General features: G+C 38.9%; 1 protein-coding gene across 2 annotated transcripts; it reads left to right on the forward strand.

Annotated features, from left to right (window-relative positions):
* Window positions 1-24843, forward strand: LOC101861564 (eukaryotic translation initiation factor 5). 2 transcript variants are annotated; one of them, XM_005093718.3, is made up of 12 exons: window positions 1-103; window positions 241-374; window positions 6167-6407; window positions 8153-8234; window positions 8718-8890; window positions 10132-10248; window positions 13889-14062; window positions 15306-15470; window positions 16668-16835; window positions 17840-18007; window positions 20132-20257; window positions 20894-24843. In XM_005093718.3, the coding sequence occupies exons 3-12, from the start codon at window positions 6336-6338 to the stop codon at window positions 21026-21028; spliced, it is 1380 nt and encodes a 459-aa protein (XP_005093775.1). In that variant the 5' UTR covers window positions 1-103; window positions 241-374; window positions 6167-6335; the 3' UTR covers window positions 21029-24843. The 2 variants fall into 2 exon arrangements, with proteins under 2 accessions (XP_005093775.1, XP_005093776.1); XM_005093719.2 differs by having other exon boundaries at window positions 100-129; window positions 20894-21097.
* Window positions 24844-26752: the final 1909 nt, after the last annotated feature.

Consider the following 26752-nt stretch of genomic DNA (forward strand, 5'->3'; position numbering starts at 1 on the left):
TGCGATGTAGGAACATTCTAGGCGAGGTCCACAGAAGTGAAAAACGTCACGGATCCAAGGCCCTAGGCTTACATCCGGGCAAGTTCACTTTACAACACTGAATGTAAGTGGTGAGCGCCTTTGAAGGCGGTTCGTAATATTTAACCATATGTTCAGTAGTTTAATGTGTTTTCTCTTATAAATTGTTGTAACCTTTTGATATTTACTCACGTTATTTTGGTTTTGTTACTTGTTTTCCAGGATTAGTGTCCTTACACTTCCTCCAAGCGACGTTGACGCAATCCCTGAAGGCTCGCTCCCTTGGCCAGCCGCCATCACTTTGCCGAGAACCGCTGATCCAGACAGCATTTTTATGACTTTATTGTGTCAAAACGGTAATATATTTTCTCAAGTAATGTCCACACTTTGAACTTACAATATTTAGTTTTCCATAACGTAGTGAATGTAAGTTTATGCAGATGTTGCCAAGTGTAGAACACGTATATTTATTGTGGGGCTGTGGTGCCCTGACAAGCCTTTTTCCGCCATTTTCTGTCCTGGTATTGCCACATGTGGTTGACTCTCTTTGACTTTGACATAACATTGAAAAGAAGGTAGGGCCTATGGCTTTTATGTGATTTTTTTTCTGTTGTTCAAATGCTAGCTCACATTTTGCCATTTGGTTAATAAGCAGTACAGAACAGGCGTTTTGATTCTGTTTTCATTACAGAGTAAGTTACTATTCTGCTAGATTCTAGATGAGGCTGAGGCTAAAGGCAAAGGTCACAAAGTTCCCAAAGGCTTCTAGGCCTAGGGAAGATTTTACTTCTTCAGCATAATCATTCTTGCAGATCTAGAATCTAGATAGATTTCTATTCTAGATCAAGATCTGTCATACGTATGGAAATTAGGCCTTTCCACTACCCCCCCTTTTTTTTTCTTCTTTCACTTTCATATGATGTGTAAAAACGAAGTTGGCTATTTCACCGAACACTAGATCTAGATTTGGCCCTCAAAAGCAGTGCATCCGCATGCATGTGTGAGGGAACTTAAGTGCTGTAAAATTTACTGACTTGATTTGAGGTCTTGAAAGTAATGCAGGCATAGGCAGGCTATTATAGTCTTTTTGACTCTGCTGGTGTTTGGTCAGTTCACCGATTTCTTTATCATGGGCGCTCTTGTGATCTAGAGCCTACACTGTTGGCCTCTCATTCAATAGGTCTCCGTTTTGAAACTTGACGGGGAGGGAATATTTTTCTCTATAATTTTATCCTTTCGCCTCTTTCCTGCTCTCTAATCTTGTTCTATCATCTGCTTTTTAGGACCCCTTTCTACTGACAGACTAATGCTACTTCTGGCTCTTTTTTACTGCTGTCTTTCAGCCACACCAATGATTGTAGGGAATGTAACAGTGCTTCCACTCTTTCGTATTTTTACGGAAATCCGTACCTTCTGCCAGTTCCGTACTGGTTCCTCCATCATTATCAAGTCCCTCCGTAAAAAACAGCGACAATGTAGGGCTGCGGAAATTCCTTAGCAAAAGATCCGTACTCGCATTTATATCATCTTGTATAAGTTTATGGATATTTACTCTAATTCTCTGGGCAACAAGTTAATGTTATAGAGACTTACCGGATTGCGCACCCTGAAATCAGCCTTTACTCCGCTATGCCCCATGCATTCATTGCGGGTTTGTCGGCAGTACTTTTTTTAACCTGCAGATGGATCAAAATCTGGTGAACTTTTTGTGACGATTTCCTTTCTATCATTCACTCATTCCTTCTGTCTATCTTCGGATTGTTGCCTTGGCTGGAAAATCTGCGCGTTGATCAAGTAAATTGACTTGTGATCTTAGACAGAAATTAACTGTCAGAAACTTTTTTTGCAAATTTGTCTAGGGCTAGAGAAATTATCAATGTAAAGGTTCTACGACACATGAGTTCGATATAAGTAGCAATGCCAATCGGGCTTTCCCGCTCGGCGAAAATTTGGTCCCCGTTTGCGGGTGAATTTTTGGACCGGATCGGAGCGTGGGTATCTAACTTTTTCAACCTCGGCTGCTCTATTTCTAAACCAATGTGAACGAAACTCGGCAACCAATCAGGAAAAAAGGGCAAACTAATGATATGTGAAAGTTGAAGTTCGTACACATAAATTAACCTATACTTTTGGTGTTGGGAGCACTTTCGTATCGGGTGAATTTTAAAGCCGAGATGGTAATAGATCTATCTATACTCTATAGTGTGCTCGAATTTGAACGTTCTGTGTCCAGTTGTTGTTTAGACCCGATAATAAATGCACGACTGTCCCCCTATCCAAAGTGGCTTCGCGCGGAGGCCGGCCATTTTCCCCTCACTGTTGCTTCAAATGTATGTGACCTACAAATCCCCCCTTGAGTATTCCAAGCCCGTTCATTGGTCACTTGAAATAGGGCAATGGCGGGCGGGCGCATCTGGTTGTTTTTCTCTTTTCCCCTGTAACATCGCAATGGGGGTATTCCGAGGCGAGCTTATCTCACCTCGGAGTGTCCGCGTCTCAACGAGGAAAAATAATTTTATTTTTGCGGCATGCAAGATTGAATTAACTTATCTTTTAAGGTTGGCATGGTGTAAAGTCATCAAAGAAAGCTTTGTTATTATTTAGTCACGCTGCCAACATATTCTTAAAGATCCCATGTTGTGATACGATGCTATTCAATAAAATGGACTCATCCCGACACACCTTTTTCGCAAAATCGTAATATATACACCAAAATTTTAATTATAATAAAACAACTACGAAATGGTTAGTTAATCTGACGGCAGAAATGATTTCTTCACCCAGAGACACATCGGGTAGCCAAGTTTCTCTCTAACATTCCAATTAATTACCGAGATATCGTTGATTATCTTACAGAATCTGCTACTGCGTGGTCCACTGTTTAGGAGTATTTTCCTATGTGGATCATTCATATTTTGCCAACCTTTACAACCCAATAACCTTTTTATTTATTAACCGATTCTTAAAATTCAAGCAGCACAATTCTTAGAATTGAAAATTTTTTCTTAGGTCCTGTACCAAATAAAAAAGGGATAAAGCGAAAAATTAAATTTTCTTTGGCATTTCTAGTATAAGGGCCGAAGAAATAGATCTACATGCAAAGACTGCTAAAATCAAGAATAATTTGAAGTGGTGTTCCGAGGTTGTGACATGCGACATTCAGACGTGAAAATTGAGGAAAAATTAGAGTATACGCTAGGCAACTGTATTGTGAGGGTAATATCTATTAATTATTCCCAGGTTTACCTTCTATCAATGGTGCGACGACAAATTAAGTGAACTATAGTAGCAATGAAAGGGGAACCTGCTTTTAAACATTGCCAGCAGTGGAAAGATATGTAGGTGAAGAAATCAAGCAAGACAAAATGTTGGTGAAAAAATAAATGTTGGTTTTAGGCAATCTCTTCAAACTGGCTCCCAAATGCCGTTTTCAACCCTCTAAAAGCACTAAAATTCAATTTCTTCGGGGGGCTGTCCCTGGACCCTGCTGGGGGCCCCCTGCAAAATTTTCCTTACTTGTTTGGCCGGCTCTATTTCTCCGAACATTCGGGAAAATAAACTTGCACTCTATTTCTCCCTATGGTTTCCGTTCTCGAGATTTGTAATAATAAGGTTTAACTTGAAGGATTTTAGTTTTGCTGGGTGACTAAATGCAAATAGGTTACTGCCAAGGTCAAGCAGTCTTGTTTTCTCGTAGTACGTTTTGAAGGTATTTTCAAATGAAATATAGTCTGGGAACGTTGCCCCAACCACAACTGAAGTATCTGAATATTCAGACATTTAAAAATCTCTAGCTCTAGAAATTGAATTCGATGCAAAAAATGCTTCTTCCCAGTCCTCTCAGAATGAAAGGATGACGCCTAAATCTTGCAAATACCCAAAAAATCTCAAGATCGGAAACCGTTTGGAAAAATAGAGTTCAACTTTATTTTCCCTAACGTTCGGAGAAATAGTGTCATTAATAGTGAAAAAATAATTCACCAAACATGTGAAAGCAAATCAGCATAGCTATCTTATTATATACAGGCCAAGAGCATAATCCATAAATTTCTGAATGCGCCGCTTTTTATTTGAAAGTAATTTGAATTTTTGTTCGAATTATGATATATTTACACTGAGTACGGTTACATCATTTTGATGCAAGACCACAAGAAGGAATTGATTCATTTTTCCCCAAACCCACGCTTTGACAAAGTGAAACTAGATGTTTTTGTTTCCTAAATCCATTCCAAGCTTTCAATAACAATAAAAAGTAATTATGAATGACGGATCATGTTAAAAGGAAACCGTATTGAGGCACCCAATCACAGTCAATATATCGCCCGCAAAATGTGTGGACTCACACCGATATATCGGCGATATGTCCTGAAAGAGATAAAGATCCCTTGGTGGTCCTAAAATCGATAAAAGCTTCAGCTGCACCCGGGCAAAATTCCAAATTAATCCCTACGAAACTGAAAATGCTTAAAATGTATCCCAATATGCTTCTGTCACCCTATGCAGTTATTGGAGGGTTGTTAATTAATGCTGTGGATTTTGGTTGCCACATGAAATATCTAGAATTTGCCCCCTAGCCCCATCGCTTGTTCATATTGACTTTATTTCACACACATCAAAATGAAACAGATTGATTACATCTTGTACATACTAGCATACTGAAGGCATGATGAAATTAATGACGGATTCCCCTACATGATATTGACATGATTGTATTTCCATTTCTGACCTTCAGTTATAATTAGAAAATCATTTTTCTTGGGGAAACAAGGGCTGAAGCATGTTTTAACTTTAAAAGATTCACTTGAGGCTGATGTTGTAACATGATTTAATGAAACAGATAGGGAAATTACAAGTACAGTGGGTGTCGCATTCAACAAAAGACAAGTTTTTATATTACACGATGTACCAATACCAGTAATTAAAACAGTTGTTCCCCTGATGACGGAAATCTCAAACAGCATCAGTGTGCGCATGTTTGAGCTGTGTTCTGACCGTCATTTCTGCATTTCTGCATTTTGTTTTTCTGTAACATTTCTAGTGTGGAAACATACCCTCTCACATCTAGGCCTAGGTCTACTTAAAGTAAAGGCGGGAGCTTGAATTTTCTGATCAGAGGAAGAAAAGAAAATTGAAGAAAAAAAAATGGTCTCGATCTAGACCTACCCATCCAGAGTTCATCCAGTTTCACACAGCTCGCATCGCGTTTGCACCCACCCCCTCCCATCCCTACCGTAGGCTAACCATCGCCCATCCTCTTGGCTTTGGGGCCCATATTGGGACTCCCAGGAGGCACACTAGATCTCGCAATACAATGTGTTACGAATCGAGGATGGGCCTTGTGCTTCGCGTGAGATGGAGAGAAAGGAGAAATTTTTTTTCGCTTTTTGGGCTGCTAATTGCTTTTATTTGGTTATCGCGACCTCGTTGAGAAAGCGACTTTGGTCTGTTTGCAACCTTGTTGGAGCTGATGTACATTTACAAAAAGATATAAAGGAAAAAATCAAGGATTATGGATTGCCTCGATGGAGCCAACTTCTCGTTGACATTGAATGTACATTTACAAAGAGATATAAAGGAAAAAATCAGGGATTATGGATTGCCTCGTTCGAGCCAACTTCTCGTTGAATGCGACACCCAATGTACCACACTGAAATAGACACTGTGGAAAGATTTTTTTGTGAAACAATTGCTGGTTAATAGTGTTGAATAGTTTCATGTGCTGTAGAGCTGTTCTGTCTTTCTTCCGTGGATAATTAAGATTAATGGTGAAAGTTTGAAAGATTGTGACTGACATTTTGTAAATGAGTTTGCACTACACTGCTTTGGATTGATATTGTACCCAATAAGCTTTTAGTGAGTTGGGTGTAAAAAAGGTGTGTTATACTTGGAGTCAGTATGCATATTAAATCTGTTATGATTCTAAAAAACAAAAACAATTTTCTGGAATAATGTATGTAATTGAAAGGGAGTAGTGAAACATTTTTTTCTTTTTATATTTTTTTCTTCTTCCTGTTGAGGCATTTAAAGAAAAGGCGGTAAGCAACTGGTTCATCCTTTTATTTCTCAAATATTTGGCTTAGGTTTATGAATGCTATGTCAGTTTCAGCATATGAATGATTTTAGTATCTTTTTTTCTTCTCTGTTGCAGAGCCCTTGGTGTGGCCCTCAGAAATCATTGAGGCAAAGTTATTTGCACTTAGAGGCGTCTCCGCTTCAAAAGCGTTTATGAAGTTCACAGTCCCCCAGAAACATCTGAGTAAAATAGACAGCAGTATTCACAGAAAGCGCAAACCAATTCACATAAACTTTGAAAAGCCATGGCTCTCAATATTGACAGAAGCAACCTGGACCCATTCTACCGCTATAAGATGCCTCGGCTCATAGCTAAGGTAAGGAATCATCTTTTTGTATAATTTTATATAATGTAATTTGCTTGTTTATTTGAATGAGGTTACTAAAATATTCCAAGGTTTACTTTGATATATATATATTGCTTTGGGAACAAGTTTCAACCAAACAGTGAGCAATCAGATTGAACGGGAAGCTTTTCTTAAGGAGATCATCTTTCATTTAGAAGTTATTAGCATCAGCTTGATCTTATGGCCAACGTGGCTTGCTTCTCTCTGATGCTTCTTTGGTCTGGAGGAATGATGAAATTATTTTTCGGATTCCCCTACATGAAATCTAATGATTGAATGTTGTTTTCTGACCTTCGGCCAATAAAGAATTTGGTCTCTTTTCTTTATCCGTCTCCAGTTAATAGCGCACCAGATAAAAAAAATGAGCTGCTTTAAAGCATACTGGAAAGGCGAAGCCTAAATTTTCTTGTTTAATTATCACTTGTAAGTGCCTGTTCCAAATCGACAACTCCTTCTAAGAGCACAATCGTTTCTTGGCAAGTTTGGGAAATACATCTGTTATAAAATGACTCTTCTTGTTGGGAACTGGTGGAAGCATACATGCCCTCCTTTATTACATGAAAATGCAGCTTTGTCAGGGAGAAAGACATTAGGACAAAGTGTGATGCAGAATTACACATTGAGGAAAGCCAATGTGGGAGTGCAGTGTTGTTATTCTGATGGTTGTTGTCTCTGATCACTTAGCACAGCAAAACTTCATACCTTGGGGTGAGCTTAACTCAATGACGCAACCCAATGTAGATAAGGTGTGAAGTAGTTTCACTCCAGATTAGTAGATTGCTTCCCATTGAAATTCACTTAACCCTTTTCCTGCCTCATGACATACCTAGTGTGTTGTTAAAATTTGTAATTTTTAGCTTTGTGTCGTACCATGGAAGTCACGGAAGTAAGCAAAATTTGCCCTTCCTGGTTGCTTATATGACACATGTACATCCTGGCAGTCATCTGGCTCTTAATCTTCGAACCACAGGTACAGCATGAATTTGTATTTGGTCAATATGCACATGGGTGTCTGAAGCTGCTAGTACCAGTTCACTGCCTGGCTTGCAGTTGATTAATATAATAATAAATACAGGTCTTACCAAACTTAAAAATCTAAGTGACTTACAAAATGCAACATATTTAAAATTTCTTTCTTAGATCTATAAGAATTTGAAGTAACGGGCAAGATAGGGAACAGTGGCGTTGGTAGCCTAGTGGTTAGGCTACAGACCCTGAGATTGCGGATTGGGGGTTTAGTGCCTCAGCTCAGTCTTTGTGTCCCTGGGATAGGCACCTTACAAATTTTTCCATTTGTCTTTTTTCTTTTGGGTATGGACGTTAAATTTGGAGGTCCTGCCTCTTAAATAAACTAATACTTAAATGTTGTGTACCATTTTTTAAAGATAAGGACCGAGGAAAGCGATATTAACAAAGACCATGGGTTTGAATATTATATGTCATGAGTAGGCTAAATCTAGACAGCAAAGCAAATTCACTAACTCTGAGACCTCAGATTGTTGTCCTAACTAATGAGTAGCTGAAAATCATTATTGACAGTATGAACATGCACCCCCTGGCATGATGGCATGGAAGGGGTTCATATCACATTTTCAAAAGAGCACACTTTTCTTGTCACCCAGGCACATGCTGTTATTAACCTGAGACCACTTTACTAGCATTGAACTGTTTTGTACGACATGGAATTTTAATCCAAAATTGGTTTTGTTTTACAGGTGGAAGGAAAAGGGAATGGAATCAAAACTGTGATTGTCAACATGACAGAAGTGGCTAAAGCATTGTCCAGGCCGCCTACCTGTAAGTTGTTGGGTTTTTTTTGGTCATGGGGAAGGTTCAGGGTCAACTGTTTCGCAAATGTAGGTGTGTGATATGTGCCCAATGACAATGATATAGTTTATTTGACCTTGATACTCTGGTGATGTTGTTTGTAATTTAGAGAGTTATGTCTCTTTGTTTAGAAGAAAGATACCTTGAGATCACAATTCTAAGTTTGATAAGAGCCTTGTAAGGAGAAACGGAAATCTTCATTTTGGCACTGTCATTACAGTTTCTAGGATTTTGTTGCATTCCAAGGGAGTAAACTATTGATGCTTTTAGGTGTTAATGCCATGTTATGAGTAAATTTCTACTGATCATGGTGATTCAAATTTCTGAGATGCATGTATTTATAGAACAGCATTATGTGGCGGCTGTATGGCATGTTTTAATGGTGTTAGTTATAAATAGGAAGGTTTGTAAAAGCAGTAAAGTGTGAATTCATAATTTTTGTATTCTTTCCAGATCCTACCAAGTTTTTTGGCTGTGAATTGGGAGCTCAAACCCAATTTGACTCAAAAAATGACCGCTACATAGTAAACGGCTCACATACCGATGAGAAGCTGCAAACTCTATTGGATGGGTTCATCAAGAAATTTGTCCTCTGCCCGGGGTGCTCTAACCCAGAAACTAACTTGGTATGTTGTGGCTGTGTTAAAGACTTCAATTGTTGAATTGTACTGAAGGAGTGATGAAAAGTATATTCGGATTCCCCTACATGAAATCCAATGATTGAACATCCATTTGCTGACCTTCAGTCTATTATTATTATGAAATCTGCCCAGTTTGAGACTTGTTGCTTTTCTTGAAATTGTGTGACAGTTTAAAAAAAGAATTTAAAAAATTATGGTGAACTGCATTTATGCTGCGCATTTCCATTGAGTAGAGAGTGAACCACAGCGGAGCAAAAGAAACGTACAAAGGCTTCTCAGTTGAGGACAAACGGCTGATCCTAGCAGAGGTGGATGTAAAATCAACATAAAAAAACCCAATCTGCAATACGTTTGCGATTCCGAACTAAAGAAGGAAAAAAACCACCAGGAAATATTGAGAACAGTGCTGAACCAGGGATGAAAAGGCATAAACTGATAAATAGCAGTGGAACAAGCAGTGTTTCATTTGTTTCAAAAGGTTCAGGCTATAGCTTTATCTAGAACTATGTCAGGCCAAATTATTTCAGTTAAGACTGAGGACTACAGCATTAAAATTTAGAAATGAAATTGCCATGAATCCATCACACACGCCAGTTTTGCATTAGGGGGCATAATTCATGTAAATTTCGACCTGATTGTCCAACTTTATCTTCCTTGGTGCAGCATACAGTTTGTCCTTTGCGAAATTCGTACATAACGAAAGATTTCTGTGTCCAGCTGATTTCACCATCAACTACAACAGCCCAACCTACAGCACCAAACAATGTGTTCACAAGTGCCATAAACCATTGCTGAACTCTTGATTTAGCAAGAAGCCACAGTTGTAGTTCAAAAAGTACAAATATGTACTGTTAAGTGACACAACACTTTTGTGTGTCTCATTGGGGATTGTGATAAGACACTTTGGAGTGTTAGATACATCTGTGAAAAAATTAACATCCGGGAATAGCACATTGCTGTTTTGCAGAACCAGGACTCGATTGGATGGATTATTGTCAAATTAATGCGTTTATTGAAAGTAAATGTATCTTGAAGGAATGTGTGTATTTCATAATAGTGTGTGTGTTTATCTGACGACGTGTGTAATTTTCAGGCGTAGACATTTTACTAATTCGGATGTCAGGTTTTTTAACCTGTCATTGCTTTCACCCATGGCGGGGGGCAATGGGTTAAGATATCACATAAAAAAATTCTGTTCATTTTTCAAATTGTCCTTAATATTTCAGGTTGTTTCTGGAAAACGTGGCACTATTTCCCAGCGCTGCATTGCTTGTGGATACAATGGCTCTGTTGACATGAGGCATAAGCTGACCACTTTTATTTTGAAGAATCCACCAGATCAGGTAATCTTTTTGTTTTCGCATTTTTTCATTTTCATTGTTGAAATACATACCCTTTCTGTGTGAATGGTGGCAAAGATTATAAACTGCCAAATGGTACACTCTATAAAATTGTTCTTTGCAGTCACTGCACAGAAGTGTAGATGTCGCCACTGGTGCTGATGAAAGCATTGTTTCAGTTCTTTGAGAGGTTCTTTTAGAAAATCTTTGTGCTGCACCCCCTTTGTATTCAAGACATATTGCTTCCAGAAACATCCTTCATAAACTATAGTTGCTGCCAACTCGGGGGGGGCTTGAGTTTGGTTAAAGAGAAGCACTTCAACACAATGTTGGTTATAGTGTAGGGAATAAGCTAGACGCATAACTGCCCACTGTCACGGGCCATCCGTATTTTGTACGGATTTTCTTGAAAAATCGCTGTTGTCCTGGAAATACGGATATTGACCGACGGTCCCGGAAAATAAAAACTTGGCAAGCATACTTCTGAAACAGAAAAATTAGCCTTCTGTTGCTTGGGAAAATGAGGAAAATTTGGGAGATTTCCGAAAAATTCGGGAGAATTGGCAGGTGTGCAGTTTCTACAAAAGTCAGCTGATATACATGCACGGCACTCGGCTTTTTCATTCGTTTGAAAAGATGGCGTCGAAATATTCGGCGATGAGTTGTAAGTCGACCCTGGACCAAATAAAGCAAAGAAACTGAAACGGTAGCAAGTTTTTCTTGACAAATACAAGGTGTTCCTGATAATTAGTCAATGTCCCTGATTTTGAGCAAGGCTGTCCCTGATAACTACAGAGAGGGGTGGGCAGCTATCTAGACGGACAGAAACTATAGAGGGAAAGAAAAATAAGACCAACGAGTGGTGCCTTACAACCACCTGCAGTAGAGAAGTGAACCGTTTCGCAGTATTGACTAGACTTGCTTGCCCTGGCCAGTTCAGCAGCTCATTGTTACCTCTTGATAGACTATGGATTTAATCTCCTGTGGTTATGTTATGGATAGGGTACAGTAAATATGTATTTTGCCTGAAGGAATGATGAAATATTTCGGATTCCCCTACATGAACTCTATGATTGATGATGAAGTTCTGACCTTCAGGATGTTGAGCCTTCCCTTTATTCAAAATTACGGCTGTGGCAAGACTGGATAAATATAAAATTAATAGAAAAATTCCAATGAAGTAAAGCTCAGCAGCAGCATGGAGAAGTTGTCAAAAATGTATTTTTATTCTGTCAACTGTAGTTGTCCTTGGGCTTGTAAAAATGGATGTGTTAAAAGTAGGAAAGTGGTGTTTTGTACTGGTTTATGAGTCATTTGAGTAGAAGGGAGCTTAATCTTGCAGACTTGGGGATGCTGGTGGTGTTAAAATATTGTGTTGTTGGTAGTGAAATTTTGAAGTTCAATATATGGCCGGGGGTGGGGTGAAGGGTGCTAAAAGAAAATCTATCGTGCTATATGAGATTGAGGGTACACCTTGAGGGTGTCTTTGGTTTGAGTAAAGAGAAGCACATCAACACAATGTTGGTTATAATGTAGGGAATAAGCAAGACGGACAGAAACAATAGAGGGAAAGAAAAGTAGGACCAACCACCTGCAGTAGAGAAGTGAACCGTTTTGCATTATTGACTAAACTTGCTTGATCCCTGGCTAGTTCAGCAGCCCATTGTTACCTGTTGATAGACCATGGATTTAATCTCCTTCCTGTGGTTATATTATGGATAGGGTGCAGTAAATATGTATTTTACCTGAAGGAATGATGAAATATTTCGGATTCCCCTACATGAACTCTATGATTGATGATGAAGTTCTGACCTTCAGGATGTTGAGCCTTCCCTTTATTCAAAATTACGGCTGTGGCAAGACTGGATAAATATAAAATTAATAGAAAAATTCCAATGAAGTAAAGCTCAGCAGCAGCATGGAGAAGTTGTCAAAAATGTATTTTTATTCTGTCAACTGTAGTTGTCCTTGGGCTTGTAAAAATGGATGTGTTAAAAGTAGGAAAGTGGTGTTTTGTACTGGTTTATGAGTCATTTGAGTAGAAGGGAGCTTAATCTTGCAGACTTGGGGATGCTGGTGGTGTTAAAATATTGTGTTGTTGGTAGTGAAATTTTGAAGTTCAATATATGGCCGGGGGTGGGGTGAAGGGTGCTAAAAGAAAATCTATCGTGCTATATGAGATTGAGGGTACACCTTGAGGGTGTCTTTGGTTTGAGTAAAGAGAAGCACATCAACACAATGTTGGTTATAATGTAGGGAATAAGCAAGACGGACAGAAACAATAGAGGGAAAGAAAAGTAGGACCAACCACCTGCAGTAGAGAAGTGAACCGTTTTGCATTATTGACTAAACTTGCTTGATCCCTGGCTAGTTCAGCAGCCCATTGTTACCTGTTGATAGACCATGGATTTAATCTCCTTCCTGTGGTTATATTATGGATAGGGTGCAGTAAATATGTATTTTACCTGAAGGAATGATGAAATATTTCGGATTCCCCTACATGAACTCTATGATTGATGATGAAGTTCTGACCTTCAGGATGTTGAGCCTTCCCTTTATTCAAAATTACGGCTGTGGCTAAACTGGATAAATATAAAATTAATTGAAAAATTCCAATGAAGTAAAGCTCAGCAACAACATGGAGAAGTTGTCAAAAATGTATTTTTATTCCGTCCTTCAGCTTGTGAAAATGGATGTGTTAACACATTACACCCTAAGGGCCTGGACGGGAAGTCCATTCCTAGATCCTAAGCAAGGGGAAGGAACCCACCTCTCGTGAATACAAGCGTTTAAAAAACACATTTAAAAAATACTAAACAAATTCCAAAAGTCCTGAAAAAATAAGTTAAAAAGAAAACTTGAATATAGTTTCAGAAAAATATAACTTTATGCGCAAATTGTTGGAAATGTTCTAACTTTAGTTCAATCGGGTGTCCGACCCGTCACTCTCACTCTCAGCCTCGTGGTCCGGCCCTAGATCTAACATCTAGACTACTACGTCTGATCAATCTGAATCGCCCCAAACTCTTGCTACAACGTTTTCATCAAAATCTGAGCCATCTGATTTGTCACATGCTTGTTTTTGCTCAAATCCATCGTTATTTCCGTTTTCGAACTCAATTGTGTCGCTTTTCAACAAGTCGAGACACTTTCGAAGTGTCGGTAACGCGATCGCACTTCGTTCAGCTCTAATACTAAAACTACTGGCCCGAAAAATTTCGTTTTGGTATCAAACGAAAGAAGAAACTGTTTGCTATGACTATGCAAATCAAAATCTCGACCCCAGAGTCTCGTTAAGGCGAGACTTCGTTTCTTAAGATGCTGGGTCGGCGCGGGCGGTTCCAGGCGAGTTAGGGTGTAATGTGTTAAAAGTAGGAAAATGGTGTTTTGTACTGGTTTATGAGTCATTTGATTAGAAGGGAGCTTAGTCCTGCAAACTTGGGGATGCTGGTGGTGTAAAAAAATAAATGTTGGTAGTGAAATTTTGAAGTTCAATATATGGTGGGGGGGGTGAAGGACGAGTGAATGAACTTCGAATATTACTAGTTTTTTCAGGGATATTTCTAAAAATTGAATGTTATTGTGAACAACATACGAGTTGTTTTAAACCAATGGTATTTTTTTCTTCCCATGATATTTAAAGGATCCCAATGCTATGACCCCAAGCAAAGGCAAGAAAGGAAAGAAGGAGAAGGGTGCAAAGAAAGAAGAAGAGAACTCGGAGAAGGATAGAGCAAGTCCAGAAAGCACTCCCAGCACTGCTCAGGAACAGATGGCCGCCATGAGGGAATCTGGAAAATGCCTGAATTTGCCATCTGTAAGTTTTGAATTGTATTTTCTTTGAAACAATTCTGTTAAACAAAAAAGTAGACTTGTATAGAGAAATTGCTTTTTCCAAAATAATTGCAAAGTACTTTGTGGTCATGTCATTCAGTAATTTAATTTTACAGTTTTGATTTGTGATTTTCAAACAAAAACAAAAGAAAACCATTTTTGTTTTTGCACTCGTCGTTCTTTGTCAGGATAAGGATGTACTTTGTATGTTAACTCTTTTCCTACTGAGCCAAAATCCACCACTGGCCCAGGGCTTTTCCCTGACCTATTTTTACGCCCTCACCCCACCAAAGGGAAATGTTAAAACTTCCAACTAAACACATACAAACCATATATGGCCCATTAAGCTTCTGAAGGTTAAAAAGTAATCTATCAGATGGTGATACAATATTGAAGATTTATTCCAATTAGATCTATATTAGTTTGGGGTTTCTAAAAGTGATTATGCAATATCGAAGGTATCATGTGAAATTGACAATTTTCCAGCTTTCATAGGCCATATGTTAAAAAAAACTACAACAGCATCATTCAGACTTCACAAGTAGGTTGCCAAGTACTGCAAAGAAATGCTGAAAGTTATGTATTTTTACATATTATAGAAGTGAAAATAAGAGACATATGCTGAAGTGAGCGGAGCACTTTTCTTTTCATTTTTAGGTTTCAAAGGGGACAGAAAAAAGTGCTGAAATGACTTAAAATCGTTTCGGTGCTATATTTTCTTTCTTATCAGCTAAGAGGAAGTCTGTTCTATTATTTCGAAAAAGTGTATCGGCCTCGAATTTCATGTCTTTTCATTATTGGATTGGAATAGATAGCGAGCCAACCGAACCTATTTTGTGGCTCTCGGTCCAGCGAGGCTGCATCAACGAGCTGCAAGTAGGAAAAATTTTAAGTCCTGTCATCTCACGTTATACAAGAAATAAGGGGTAAAACATTCTGTGTATTGCTTCAATTTTGTGTTTGATTAAAAATGTTTGGAAAGCAATTTAGAAAAAAAAGGTCTTCTGAGAATGTGTTTACCTGAAGGAATGATGAAATATTTCGGATTCCCCTACATGAGCTCTATGATTGATCGTGAAGTTCTGACTTTCAGGTTGTTTGTTCCTCAAAGATTTGAATTAGCATGCTGAAAATTCTTGTTTCTTCTCTCTACTTAATATTAAGCATTTTTGTTTGTTTCTTTTGCATTGCTAAGTCATTCTTTTTTTTTTTTTTGTCCCTAAAAGGCTGATGGGGCTGATGATGATGAGGACTGGGGTGATGACTTCACTGAGGAGGCTATCAAGCAGAGAATGGATGAACTGTCTGATGCTGCAAAGGGTTTAGCTTTCACGGATGATCTGGAAAAGTCTACTGAAGACCGCCTTCAAATGGTTTATGAAATGCTTAAGGTGAGCTTTGTGCGCGTTGTCCTTAGACAAAAATGTATAGTCTGGTTTCTTCATCCTTGTCTTGAAAAGTAAGATGACTGACTGCTTATCGTATTGGTCATTGTACAAGTCTTTCATTATGGTTGGAGGACAGCTTTATTCCCATCTGTTCTGATTTTACCAAAAGGAAGTGATTTAAAGGAAGAAAATCGGTGGGTGGTTGGCGGGTGCTCTGGTGTGGTTTGCTCCTTCTTTCCTATCTGACATCTATCGTCCTGATCTCTCCTCCTTCTGTTTTGTTTGTTACTCTCTTGTAACACTTCTAATCTTCGGCACTTATATGACCTTGTGTTGCAAGTGCCGTAAAATTCTTACTAAAATTAAACTAAGGAGAAAATTGAAAGACTTGGCAGCAAACCAGAGAATTTTTGTGTATTTGCTGGGCCTTCTTGGCACTTTGCTCCTAAAATTTCTTGGGGGAGGGGGTGGCTTTAATTTAACAATGTGCTTTCATACAAAAAGTATTTGTAAGTCTTTCTTGTGGTGTTACAGAGCATGGGTAATGTCAAATGAACATATTTCCTTTTGTACCTACAAGTATCCGCATTGGAAAAGCACAGGCTGCTTTCATATCTTTGGATAGGATTTGGAAGACCAGAGATATCTCACTTCGAACGAAGCTGAGGATTTTCAATTCAAATGTGAAGTCGGTCCTGTTGTAAGGATGTGAGACATGGAACGCATCTCAGACTTGCATAAAGAGGATCCAGGTTTTGTTGAACAGGTGTCTAAGAAAGTTACTGAGGATCAGATGGACAGACAGGGTCACCAATGTGTTTAGGAAAACAAGACAGATCCCAGTCAGAGAGGAGGTAGGAAGAAGGCGGTGGCGATGGATTGGACATACTATCAGGAAGTCAGGCAACTGCATAACAAAGTTTAAGTTTTGGATTGGAACCCACAGGGTAAGAGATCAAGCGGAAGACCGCGCGGAACCTGGAGAAGAATCACAGAAATCGATGTACAGAAAAGTGGGAAGACATGGAATAACATCAAGAGGCTAGCCCAGGATAGAGAAAGGTGGAAGGTGTTTGTCCGTGGCCTACACCCCGGTGCAGGGTGAGAAAGGCAATGGTGATATCAAGTTACCTCTTCTCATATACACTTCTGTTGTTTTTTAAAATTTATTTATTAATATATATTTTTTTCTGTTTGCAGCTGAAAAAAGATGGAGATGATCTTGGAAAACCCAATGCTATCAAGGAAGTCTTTTCTGAATCTGAAAGGCTTGAGGTGAAGGACAAGGTTCCTATCATCTTAGTAGAGCTGCTTCTCAACGAAAAAGTTCTTCAACAACTTCAGAAATACAAGAATTTGTTCTTGCAGGTGAGTGCTTAGGTTATGGCCAAAGCATCGGGTTTACCCTCACTCAAAAGTCGGCACAGGATTATAGTGTCTACATTCATGAAATGGGACTTAAACACTTTCCAAACTTTTGAGGTTCTGCTAAGGTTTTTACAGTCTTACATGATTTTGTGGAAAGATTTTAAATTACATTGTTTCTTTTAGCATAATTATGAAAGCATGTGTAGTAATTTCAATAGTTCATGGAATTTTGTAATCTAATCTTCAATCTTGATTTCTGTTTTTGCAGTTGCCTGTGAACAATCATGTGTACTTGTGTCTGTAAGAAGACTTGAATTATTTCATGCTTCAGTTTTCTAGATTGCAATTTTGTTGTCTTGTCAGTTCCATGCTCGGGGAAGTCTGCCTCTTTTTGGCTTTGCTAGTAATGGAAAAATTGTTAAGGTTCAAATCGAACAATTAAGTGATGAGTGAATAGTCAATATGTAAAAGTTGGATTTCCTCCTCACGATTTCCTGATATTCATTTTTTTTCTTTCTCCTCCTTCAAGTAACATGTTGAATTGATTAGTTGGAAAAGAACTAGAGCAGCATTTTATCTTCGCTTAGTTTAGATGCGGAACATACTGGGTTTTAAGTCTTGATGGTTTTCTTTTTTTATAGGAGGATGGTGGATTTGCCTTTGTTGCAAGAAAAATGAGAGATTCCTTTTTTAAACACTACTATGTGCAACTCGTCCTGCTAAGCAGGATCAAACAAAGATGCATGTATTTCTTGCAGCAGTCATGATTTGTCTCTCTTAAATTCCTGTAATGACTATTGACAGGTATGCTCTCTGACTCCAGAAAGTTGATGGTTGGCGGGTGTTCTGGTGTGGTTTGCTCCTTCTGATCTCTCCTCCTTTTTTGTGTTCGTTACTCGCTTGTAACACCTCTAATCTTCGGGACATATATGTTTAAAGTGCCCTAAAATTCTTACTCAAACTACAACTGACTCCCGAATCTTACGTACATATTTTGATTTCAGTTCTGCCTCAAGAATCATAAAGCTCAGAAGTCAGTGCTTGGAGGCATCGAGTTTCTGATTGCCAAGGAGTATCCAGAAGTTCTGCTGCCTAAAACCAGCCACATTCTGAAAGTGCTCTATGATTTAGACATTGTGGAAGAGGCTCTCATTCTGGAATGGGGCAAAAAGGTAAGAATCAGTTGGGAATTTGAGGAGGGGTTTCCAGCCTTTATTGCAGATTGTGGGGTTTTGTTAGGAAATTAGTGTTCAATAAAGCAGAGCTTCCAGTCTTCCGCAATTTTGCGGATTTCGGTAAATTAGCAGAATTCCGCAAATGGAAAAATTTCGTGAAAATACGTGCCCCCCAAAAAAATAATTTTAAACCATTATTTTTTAAAATGCGAAATAAAAAATTTCGGTAATTACTAATAGTCAACAATAGCCAACCCATACCGGAAATGCTCTTTTATTTGAAAGTGTAAACAGTGTCTTTTACTTTCACTTTCTAAAGCACAAGCAGAGCACCAGCACTGTAAACAAAAGGAAGACATGACGATTGTGGTTCAATAGATCTTGGGCCTGCCAAGAAAAGAAAACTCTGAAGACAGCTTGATTTTTCATCAGACTTGTTTATTTGTACTTATTGTTGTGGATTTAAGTTGAATATAAGCTGTCAAGCTATTTAGATCTAGATTCTAGCTGTTATACTATTATAATAAGGATTCTACACATTATATGGTGCAAACCAACACTTGCAAAAAAAAAAAGATGAACATAAACTGTTAAGTTTTATAATCTAGCTGTTATACTACTGTTGTGGATGTACAGTATCTGTACAAGGGAGAAAGCATGGCTTTGGATTTATATGGATTATCACAAGTTTTATAAATCTAGCTGTTATACTATTGTTTGTGGATGTACAGTATCTGTACAAGGGAGAATGCATGGCTTTGGATTTATATGGATTAACACAATAGAAAATTGTGTATGCAAAGTATGTTTTTTTTTTTCTCTTATTTTCTTGTTAAATTTATTCAAATAGCCAGAAATGACACACTTAGGATGCCGTGAAACCAAAAGATCTCAAACGTAAGGGGGGGCGCCGTCCCCCTTCAACCCCCTGCCAGGGTGCTGCCCTGGACCCGAAAATCCTCTAAAAATGACATCAGCTGTTGGAAGCTCTGATAAAGAAAAGGGACATTTGTCAAAATTATAGCTCCATTGTTATGAATACTGTTGTAGTGTCATTGCTACAAATTTCAGTGCCCAGAACTTGTGTGCACCTTATTTTTAACTCTTTTTATCCCGGCTACGAGTATACTAGTAACGAGGAGGACCAGTCCGGGCTACGAGTCAACTCGGAACAACTATACGGTCAAGTCAAACAGCTAGTTCTGCTTGTAATTACGAAAATGCGCAAATACGGCGATGCCAGCTTGTCTGAATATTTAAATTTCACAATGAACAGCGGTTTCTTTGTTTTTGAATGGTGTAGAATCTTGAAAGGTGTCTCGAAAACACAGGTTCTTGACGGACGAAGCACTTTTTGAAGTGGCACTGGATTTGGGGGGAGGGGGGGGTAATTTGATGAAAGTGACTTTGAATCAAGTATCATAATTTCTGTTGTGGATGATAACTAACAGGAATTAGACTCATCTAATAGCAATTCAGATCATGGTGAAGTGGTCAGTACTGGAATTCGTGCATTACCGATGGGTAGGGCTGGATCTGTAAATCCAAGAGGACGTCGTGGGCCTGCAACCAGGGTCAAGATGGAGGGTGGAATACACCTTAAAATCTACATGGTGCAATTGGTGTAATTCCTAACCACATACATTTACAAGAACTGCATTCAATTTCTAACATAACTGCCAAATTTCCTTAAAAACTTTGAGTACCAGTAAATATAAGAAATACAGCGCTTTGAAACACTCGCACTGAATTCCAACTCATATGGTGCCGCCGCCCCAGGACGGATAGAGAGTCCGTGGGGGTACGGCCAGGATAAAAAAGAGTTAAATAAAAGTTTCACAGCACTTGCAACATAGTATGGTCATACAGGTGCCGAAGATTAGAGGTGATACAGGAGAGTAACAAACTCAAAAAAGGAGAGTAAATAAAGACGATAGATGTTCGATGGGAAAGAAGAAGCTAATCACACCAGAGCACCCACCAACCACCCAGAGCATTCGGGGGGGGGGATGTCGGTTGTGGTTATTAATGTGGTGATTGTAGTGAGTGGTGCTTTCTGCCCCTATTTTTCCCATGGTGAACATGTACTGGCACTAACAGTCATTGCTCACTCGTCAACAGCCAACCAAGAAGTACGTGAGCAAGGAAGAAAGCGCTAAGGTTCTCAAGGAAGCTCAGCCATTCATTAAATGGCTGGGAGAGGCCGAAGAGGAGTCTGAAGATGAGGAGGATGATGAAGAAGATGAGGTAAATACACCTTTTTTCTTTTTAAAGGGGCGTGTTGGCAGTCTTAATTTCATTGGAGATTTTTGTTCAGTGATGTGCAAAATAGGAAACTGTTTGAAAAGCCAACATGCTTTCCATTCTTGCTATAACGTTTGTATTGAAGACCTAGATGAATAGTTGAGTGAGCATTGTTTTGTTGGGCTCATTCCAGAAGGCATTACTGTGGAAAATCCTAATCCTCGTGAAACCAGATTCTTCGAAATATGAATGATAAATTGGATGCCTTCTGTGGCGAATATTTTGATACTAGCTGTTGCTGTTAAGTACTGCTTGTACTTCTACTTGTCACTCTGCCCATTCTTAGTCTAGTCTATTGTTAGAAAAATGAACTTTTATGCTTACAATTTTAGGAAAGTTTGTGAATAGTGAATGGTTCAGACTAGAAATGAATGTTGTGACTGAAATAAAGTGAAAATCACCTATAGATAAACATAAAAGATACATAAAACAAAACTGAACTTTAGTGTTCATGTTGAGTGCAATTTTATATCACTCCGGGGGGGGGGGGGGGGGGGGCAATTGATTACTACTAAATACTTTTAATTGAAGTTTTTACTTTCATTCTGGGTAATTTGAGTCTCAACACTTTATCCTCAGATCATCTACTCCAACACACAAAAAGTTGGTGATGTCACAGTGGAGCCAGTCAAGCAGGCTTCCCCTGCTGCTGTCAATGGGAGCCACAAGGCTGAGGAAGAAGAGGATGATGATATTGATATTGACGGCATTTAGATGACGGAGCTGCTCCTGTGAAATGAACTTTATGGTTTTCTGAGATGACATGACTGGGGGAGGGGGCAAGAAAAAAAGACTATTATCTTTGTTACGGGATAAATGTTACCCAGTCACGTAGAACAGTGATAATTGGGGTTGTCTCCATACTTATCTTTTACCAGAGTCCTACACCTAGCATGTTTCCTCTCGTCACTATTTCAGGGACGCGGGCTTTTCAAAGTTTGAGCAGGAGGTGTGTGCCATATTGGGAATAAAATCTTTTAAAGCCGAGTTGATTTCAATAGAGTAGAAGTAACAAGAAGTAAGTTTGCGTGTAGCTCAAGGTTACTGGGGGCAACACCATATGTAGGTGCCATGTTGGACATGTAGGGGCACTGAACATCTATAGCTATAGTTGTCGGGGGACATTGATGTTGTATGATGCATAATAATGTTGAGTCGCTTTTCCAAGTTTTCATCTTTGAGGTCAGGTATATAAAGTTGATTGAGGAGCCACCAAGTAGGGTTTATTGTTATTTATTTTTATTGGTCATTTTGATTTTACTCATGGACAAGGGTGTGATAGGTATCAAAGTTTGTGTTTTTTGTTGTTTTGCTTCTCTGTGCAAGCGTAAAACCTCTTATGGAGTTGTTCTCTTTCAAGTTTATCTGCTTTCATCTTTGACAAATAGCTCATGTCTGGGTTTCAACTTTGTTTTGATGTTGTACTTTATTATTGCAGTTTCATCAGTTGTATTTGCATTCCATTATAAGACTGTCGTTTCAGCGTATATGTTATTGCATCTTTGATTTTAAAAGAATATTGTTTCATCTCATTGCTTATTTGAAAGAGACACAGACATTTAGGTGAAAGAGGAGAGTGAAGGGAAGCTGGCATATTTTATTTTTACACTTACAGGTTGTGGTTTATGTTTCAATACGTGTCTGTGGTTCAATATCCCTTTCAGACATTGCGTGGTTAGGCCATATTCATATTGTTGATTCATGCACAGGCTGTAGTGTTTGTTGATAAGTGTTGTCACTGGGCCGTCTTCCTACCGCAACATGTTTGTCTTTTCATTGGAAGATACAGCTGAGAGATTTTTTAAAAACCATCTACATTCACAACTTTTTAATTTGCTCAATTGTATTTTGAAAAGACTGGCCTCTTTAAACTGGAAATTCTAATGAAAAGTATTTCTAGTGTGTTCGTCCACTAAGTCTTTGACCAGCGGGTTTCACAACATACTGCGCACATTATCGTTCCACTTATGACCCTTTTTCCTTCATGGTCGTACAGTTCTTACTTTCGAGGCAGCCCTGTTTTGTTTTGTTGTAAGGTTCTTCTAGTTTTACCACGTGGGTATGCTGATTAGAGATTTTCTTCCACATTTTTTGGTTGGGATTACTTTTGATAAATTTTGAAAGGCAAGCCCACTCTTGTGTTTCTCAACCTGTGCTTGAGACTTCAGATGGAAAGTAATTGGAATTGTTGGGATACTTTTGCTTTGACAGGGAAAATTCTTAAAGGTGTATAAGTAGGCCTATAAGTTACTCCTGTTTCAAATATTTTTCAGTCACTACAGTATTTGTTGAAATTCATGCATAAGGAATGGTCACAGTGAAAGGGTTCTCCCCCCCCCCTCCCCCTCCTTCTCTTCCAACATATGAACAAAGGTAGCAATGCCAATTGCCCGCTGCGCCGTGGGCCAGAAATCGGCCTCCGCGCGAGGGGTAATTTTTGGGCCACTCGGATTCAGAAGTGACTCTCTTCTAAGTATAGTTACGGGAAAACTCGTTGGCGAAAATAAATGAAACTCTGCAACCAATCAGAGGAAAGGTTAAACTTACGACCTGCTAGCGTACAATCCGGACGATTTCTAGAACCGGAGAAATTGCAGTGTTTGTGCGAATTTCCTCTGCGGTTCGAAAACTAAGCGGACCACAGAGGCGCCCCACATGTCTTCTTTATTGCTGTAAAATTTCAGATCTCTGCATTTAGTACATTTTACATACCAACTTAAAAGGACCACCCATGCATTGATAAAACACTAGAGCTGGAAACTAGATCATGCATTCCAAAGGCGAGGTGCCGGCATGCAAGAGGCACGTGATCGCTAGGCGACATGTGATTGGCTGCCTATAACTAAATAGGTCACCGATGACTTCATTGCGGGATTTTCCGATACCGCTTTACTGAGTTTACAGTGAGTTTTAGAAGGGGTGATCGCGTCGCGGTAAAAACGATGTCACGCAATTCAACAAATTTCACGCATATATGTCTGTAAGATCCAAAGTAATAAAGACATCGAAAAAGTGATAGCAGAACTAGATTCTGCACTAAAAATCACATGAAGATTCAAAGTTTTATTCATATACTCCAATTCATTACTGACTTTTGAACAGTTTTTCCTCAAAATACATCAAGACATGTCCCACATTTTGGCGATATTTTCCTATATGGAGGTCCCCCAAAATTTTGCAAACAAAAATCCCAATAACTTTTTTATTTATCAATGGATTTTTAAAATTTAAAAACCTTAGTTCTTAGAATTTACTCTATTTTCACTTAAGCCTATTTTTCAGCAATTTGGATGAAAATTTAATTTTTCATTGACATTGCTAATAAAGGGGTCGAAAGGAAGGAATGCGTTAAAAATGGAGACATGATAGTCTGTAGGTCTTTTTTTGTCATAGAAAAACAATTATCTTAATCTTTTAACCAGCCAGTAAAATCGTCAGCTCTGCTCCTTTTGGTCACATTTTCATTACGTTTGATGACCTGCTGCTTGTTGAGGTGGCTCCAAACTAAGAAGACAGGTCCTGCTCTTGATAGACATGGTTTGGGGAACAATTTGGAAGTGTGATGTTGTTGCACAACAATTTTTGAACCATCAGAACTTGTTTTGCAACTTTGGGAACGGAAAGATAATGTTTTATCATTTGTAAATCTTGAGTGGAGCAAAATTTTTGCATTTCATATGAATGTTCATTACTGGGGCTGAACACAAGTGTTTAAAAAAAAGGGGGGGGATTGGGAAGTGTCTGTGTCTCATCACTGATGCTTGATATGTTCATGTTGCTTTGTCATTTTCTCCACACGTTTTTCTCATGTGTAATGTCCTTTGTATTGTTTTTTCTAACCCCCCCCCCCACATTAGTGTCCAAACTTCATATTGTGAGGTGGTATATGTCAAGTTGTTTGTCTCAACACAGCTGAAGTCAAGCTTCTAAACATTTTTGTCAGAACTCTGGCAGAATAATGAACATGCTACTTGGTATTTAGCGCTGAAGAAATGCCCAGTGTTTGTCTGATACCACAACCAGAAGTAGCTTGGGGCAGTGTGTGTTTTGGTACAAGTGGCCAAGGTCTCGACATTGACAACACAGAAGTAGTAGGTCACAGGCTTGCAGTGGGCGAGTACTTCATGTGCTGCTGTAGTGATTTTGTGATGGGCTCATCACCGTGGATCCTCTCAGTATAATGATGGTTAACAGTGCAAAGGGCTTTTGATTTTTTTCTGGTTCATTGGGAAGCATGGTTCTACTCTGGTGTGAAATCTTAGTTACTAATCTTGTTTAATTTGGACTTGTGGATTTTCTCCGTCAAGAAACACCACCAGGATCAGCCACACACATCCTGGAGACTAATTTGGTTGGCAGTGTTTACTGGCTCACTGCTTTCCCACTGGATAAAGGAATAATTATCATTTGTTCCTCCTCCTGTATATACATCTACTTTTTTTCTTCTTTTTTTTTTTTCTTGCCAAGCCTCAATGTAAACAGCAGCCTTCTTTAAGCTGAAGCATTAAAAGCTACTGTAAACTCTGAAAGGTTTTCTTTGGTTTTGTTCTTTGGCAGAAGTCCAATTTTGTTGTGTTTGTGTTCTCATATGATGTACATGTACCGGTTTCTGTGGTGGACTGGCTAGGCACTTTGCTACTGCATGTTGGAAACCCAAGATCAGTTCTCATGTTTTATCGAGGACCAGTATCTTGGTGTTTTTGCTGGGATCTTGTTACCATCTCAGCCCGATTTGGTCCTGATAGGTAGGGAAGGGTTGAAGCCTGCCTCACAAAGTAATCCAAATTATGTTGATGGGCCTGAAAAATTCGCCTACATTAAAAAAAAAATTAATTAAAATTCATATCTTACAGGTACAGATCAATAGGTTTCTTCCACATTGTTGTAATGTTATTCACCACAGACAGTTGATGCAGACACATTTGCAGTGTGCCAGTGCTGTACTACAGATGACGCTGGTTCTAATCCTTGCTGTTGGTGGTTGGCGGGTGTTCTGATATGGTTTGCTCCTTCGTTCGTCTATATTATCATCCTAATCTCTCCTTTTTTGTGTTTTGTTACTTTCTTGCATCACCTCTTATCTTTGGCCGTAGTGTAGTGGAGTTCTTCATTAAAACAATTTGCCTCGCAAAGACATCTCTAAATTTGTTCTCAAACATTTGAACTTGTAAAGAATAAAAAGCAAATGGCATTAGACAAGACGTCAAGATTGCTCGTACTTGCTCTGGCGTTGTCCCTGCCCGACTGAATAAGTCGAAGGTGGACAGCTTCAACTCTGGCTGAATAGGGCACATATTATCCCAACAGACAAATGGAAATACTCGATTGAACTCTTCCCCCCTCCCATCAATGATAATACATAACAAGATGGGCCACTCAGCCAAAAAAGTGTCCGCAGGAAGTATGCTCTTTGCTTCAGATGGCGCTGCAGTCTGTTTTGAAGCTCTCTTTCGTTTTTCCAGAAGAAGAATAGGAATAGCACCTCCTTGCGTGCGCAGATCGACTGCTGTTCATCAGCAGTTCGGGTACGTTCAGTGCGGAGTTTTAGTTTTTTTTATATTTTAATGACCTCTCGCCTTTCATTCTAAAGTCAAATTAAACAAAGAAAACCATCACCCTTTCCTCCGGAAGAGGTTTTTTGTCAGCGTAACCATTTTAAAAAAGCGTTCTTCCGAAATTTATCCAAAAAACTTGCTAGTTTCACTTTGATTTTGTAAAACTCAAGTAGGGTAACTCTGTTCGCAAAGAGTGCGCTTTTGTGAAGAGGGCGCCACCAAATTTGGAGGACACTTTTTTAATTGGCTCAAAGAGAGAAGTTATGTACTATCATTGCTCCCATCGGGGATCGGACTCGAGTTTCTGCATATTAAGTAAAATCGATCCCATTTTTTACTCGTTAATTACTTGATCCCCTTCTATAACAGTACACGCAACAGGGATTGTATCGCGTCGGTCCAGTGAAATCTGCGACCCACTGCAACGGAGTGTGAGGCTCATACGCAGATGAATTGACGGAATAGGGCCTACATGTATCATTGTATGGGGAATGTGCAACTGACCCACAAAGTCTGTTTAATTAAAGCTCACTGACCACAGTTCCAGCTCCAGTCTTTGGTTTGTGATCAATCATAATACACTGTACACATGTATAAAGGAATCGAAACTCAAATTGTATCTGATCAGTTGCCACGGACAATAGCCTACATAATACATGTAATACGATTGTTGGGTTTTCACCGTTATTTCCCCTGATTTCAAAGTTGCCCAATGTTTTTAGCTTCTCCTCAAGCTAAGTCAAGAGAAGTTCTTCAACTGCCCCCTCCCCTAAACAAAGTAAAGAAAACACGATTTTTGAATAAATATTTTTTGTTTTTTTTTGTTTTTAATGCTTGGAGAATCAGAGTAGGTCTACATTATTTATACATGTATTTAACAATA

Source organism: Aplysia californica, unplaced genomic scaffold (assembly GCF_000002075.1).
Source record: "Aplysia californica isolate F4 #8 unplaced genomic scaffold, AplCal3.0 scaffold00068, whole genome shotgun sequence".
In the NCBI taxonomy this organism is placed as follows: Eukaryota; Metazoa; Mollusca; class Gastropoda; order Aplysiida; family Aplysiidae; genus Aplysia; species Aplysia californica.

What these genes read in the sequence shown, in the direction of transcription:
- LOC101861564 (XM_005093718.3), top strand. Translation starts at nt 6,336, where the DNA reads ATGGCTCTCAATATTGACAGAAGCAACCTGGACCCATTCTACCGCTAT. An exon ending in TGCCTCGGCTCATAGCTAAG is followed by an intron (nt 6,408 to 8,152) that starts GTAAGGAATCAT and finishes TTTGTTTTACAG; the next exon opens with GTGGAAGGAAAAGGGAATGG. An exon ending in ATTGTCCAGGCCGCCTACCT is followed by an intron (nt 8,235 to 8,717) that starts GTAAGTTGTTGG and finishes TATTCTTTCCAG; the next exon opens with ATCCTACCAAGTTTTTTGGC.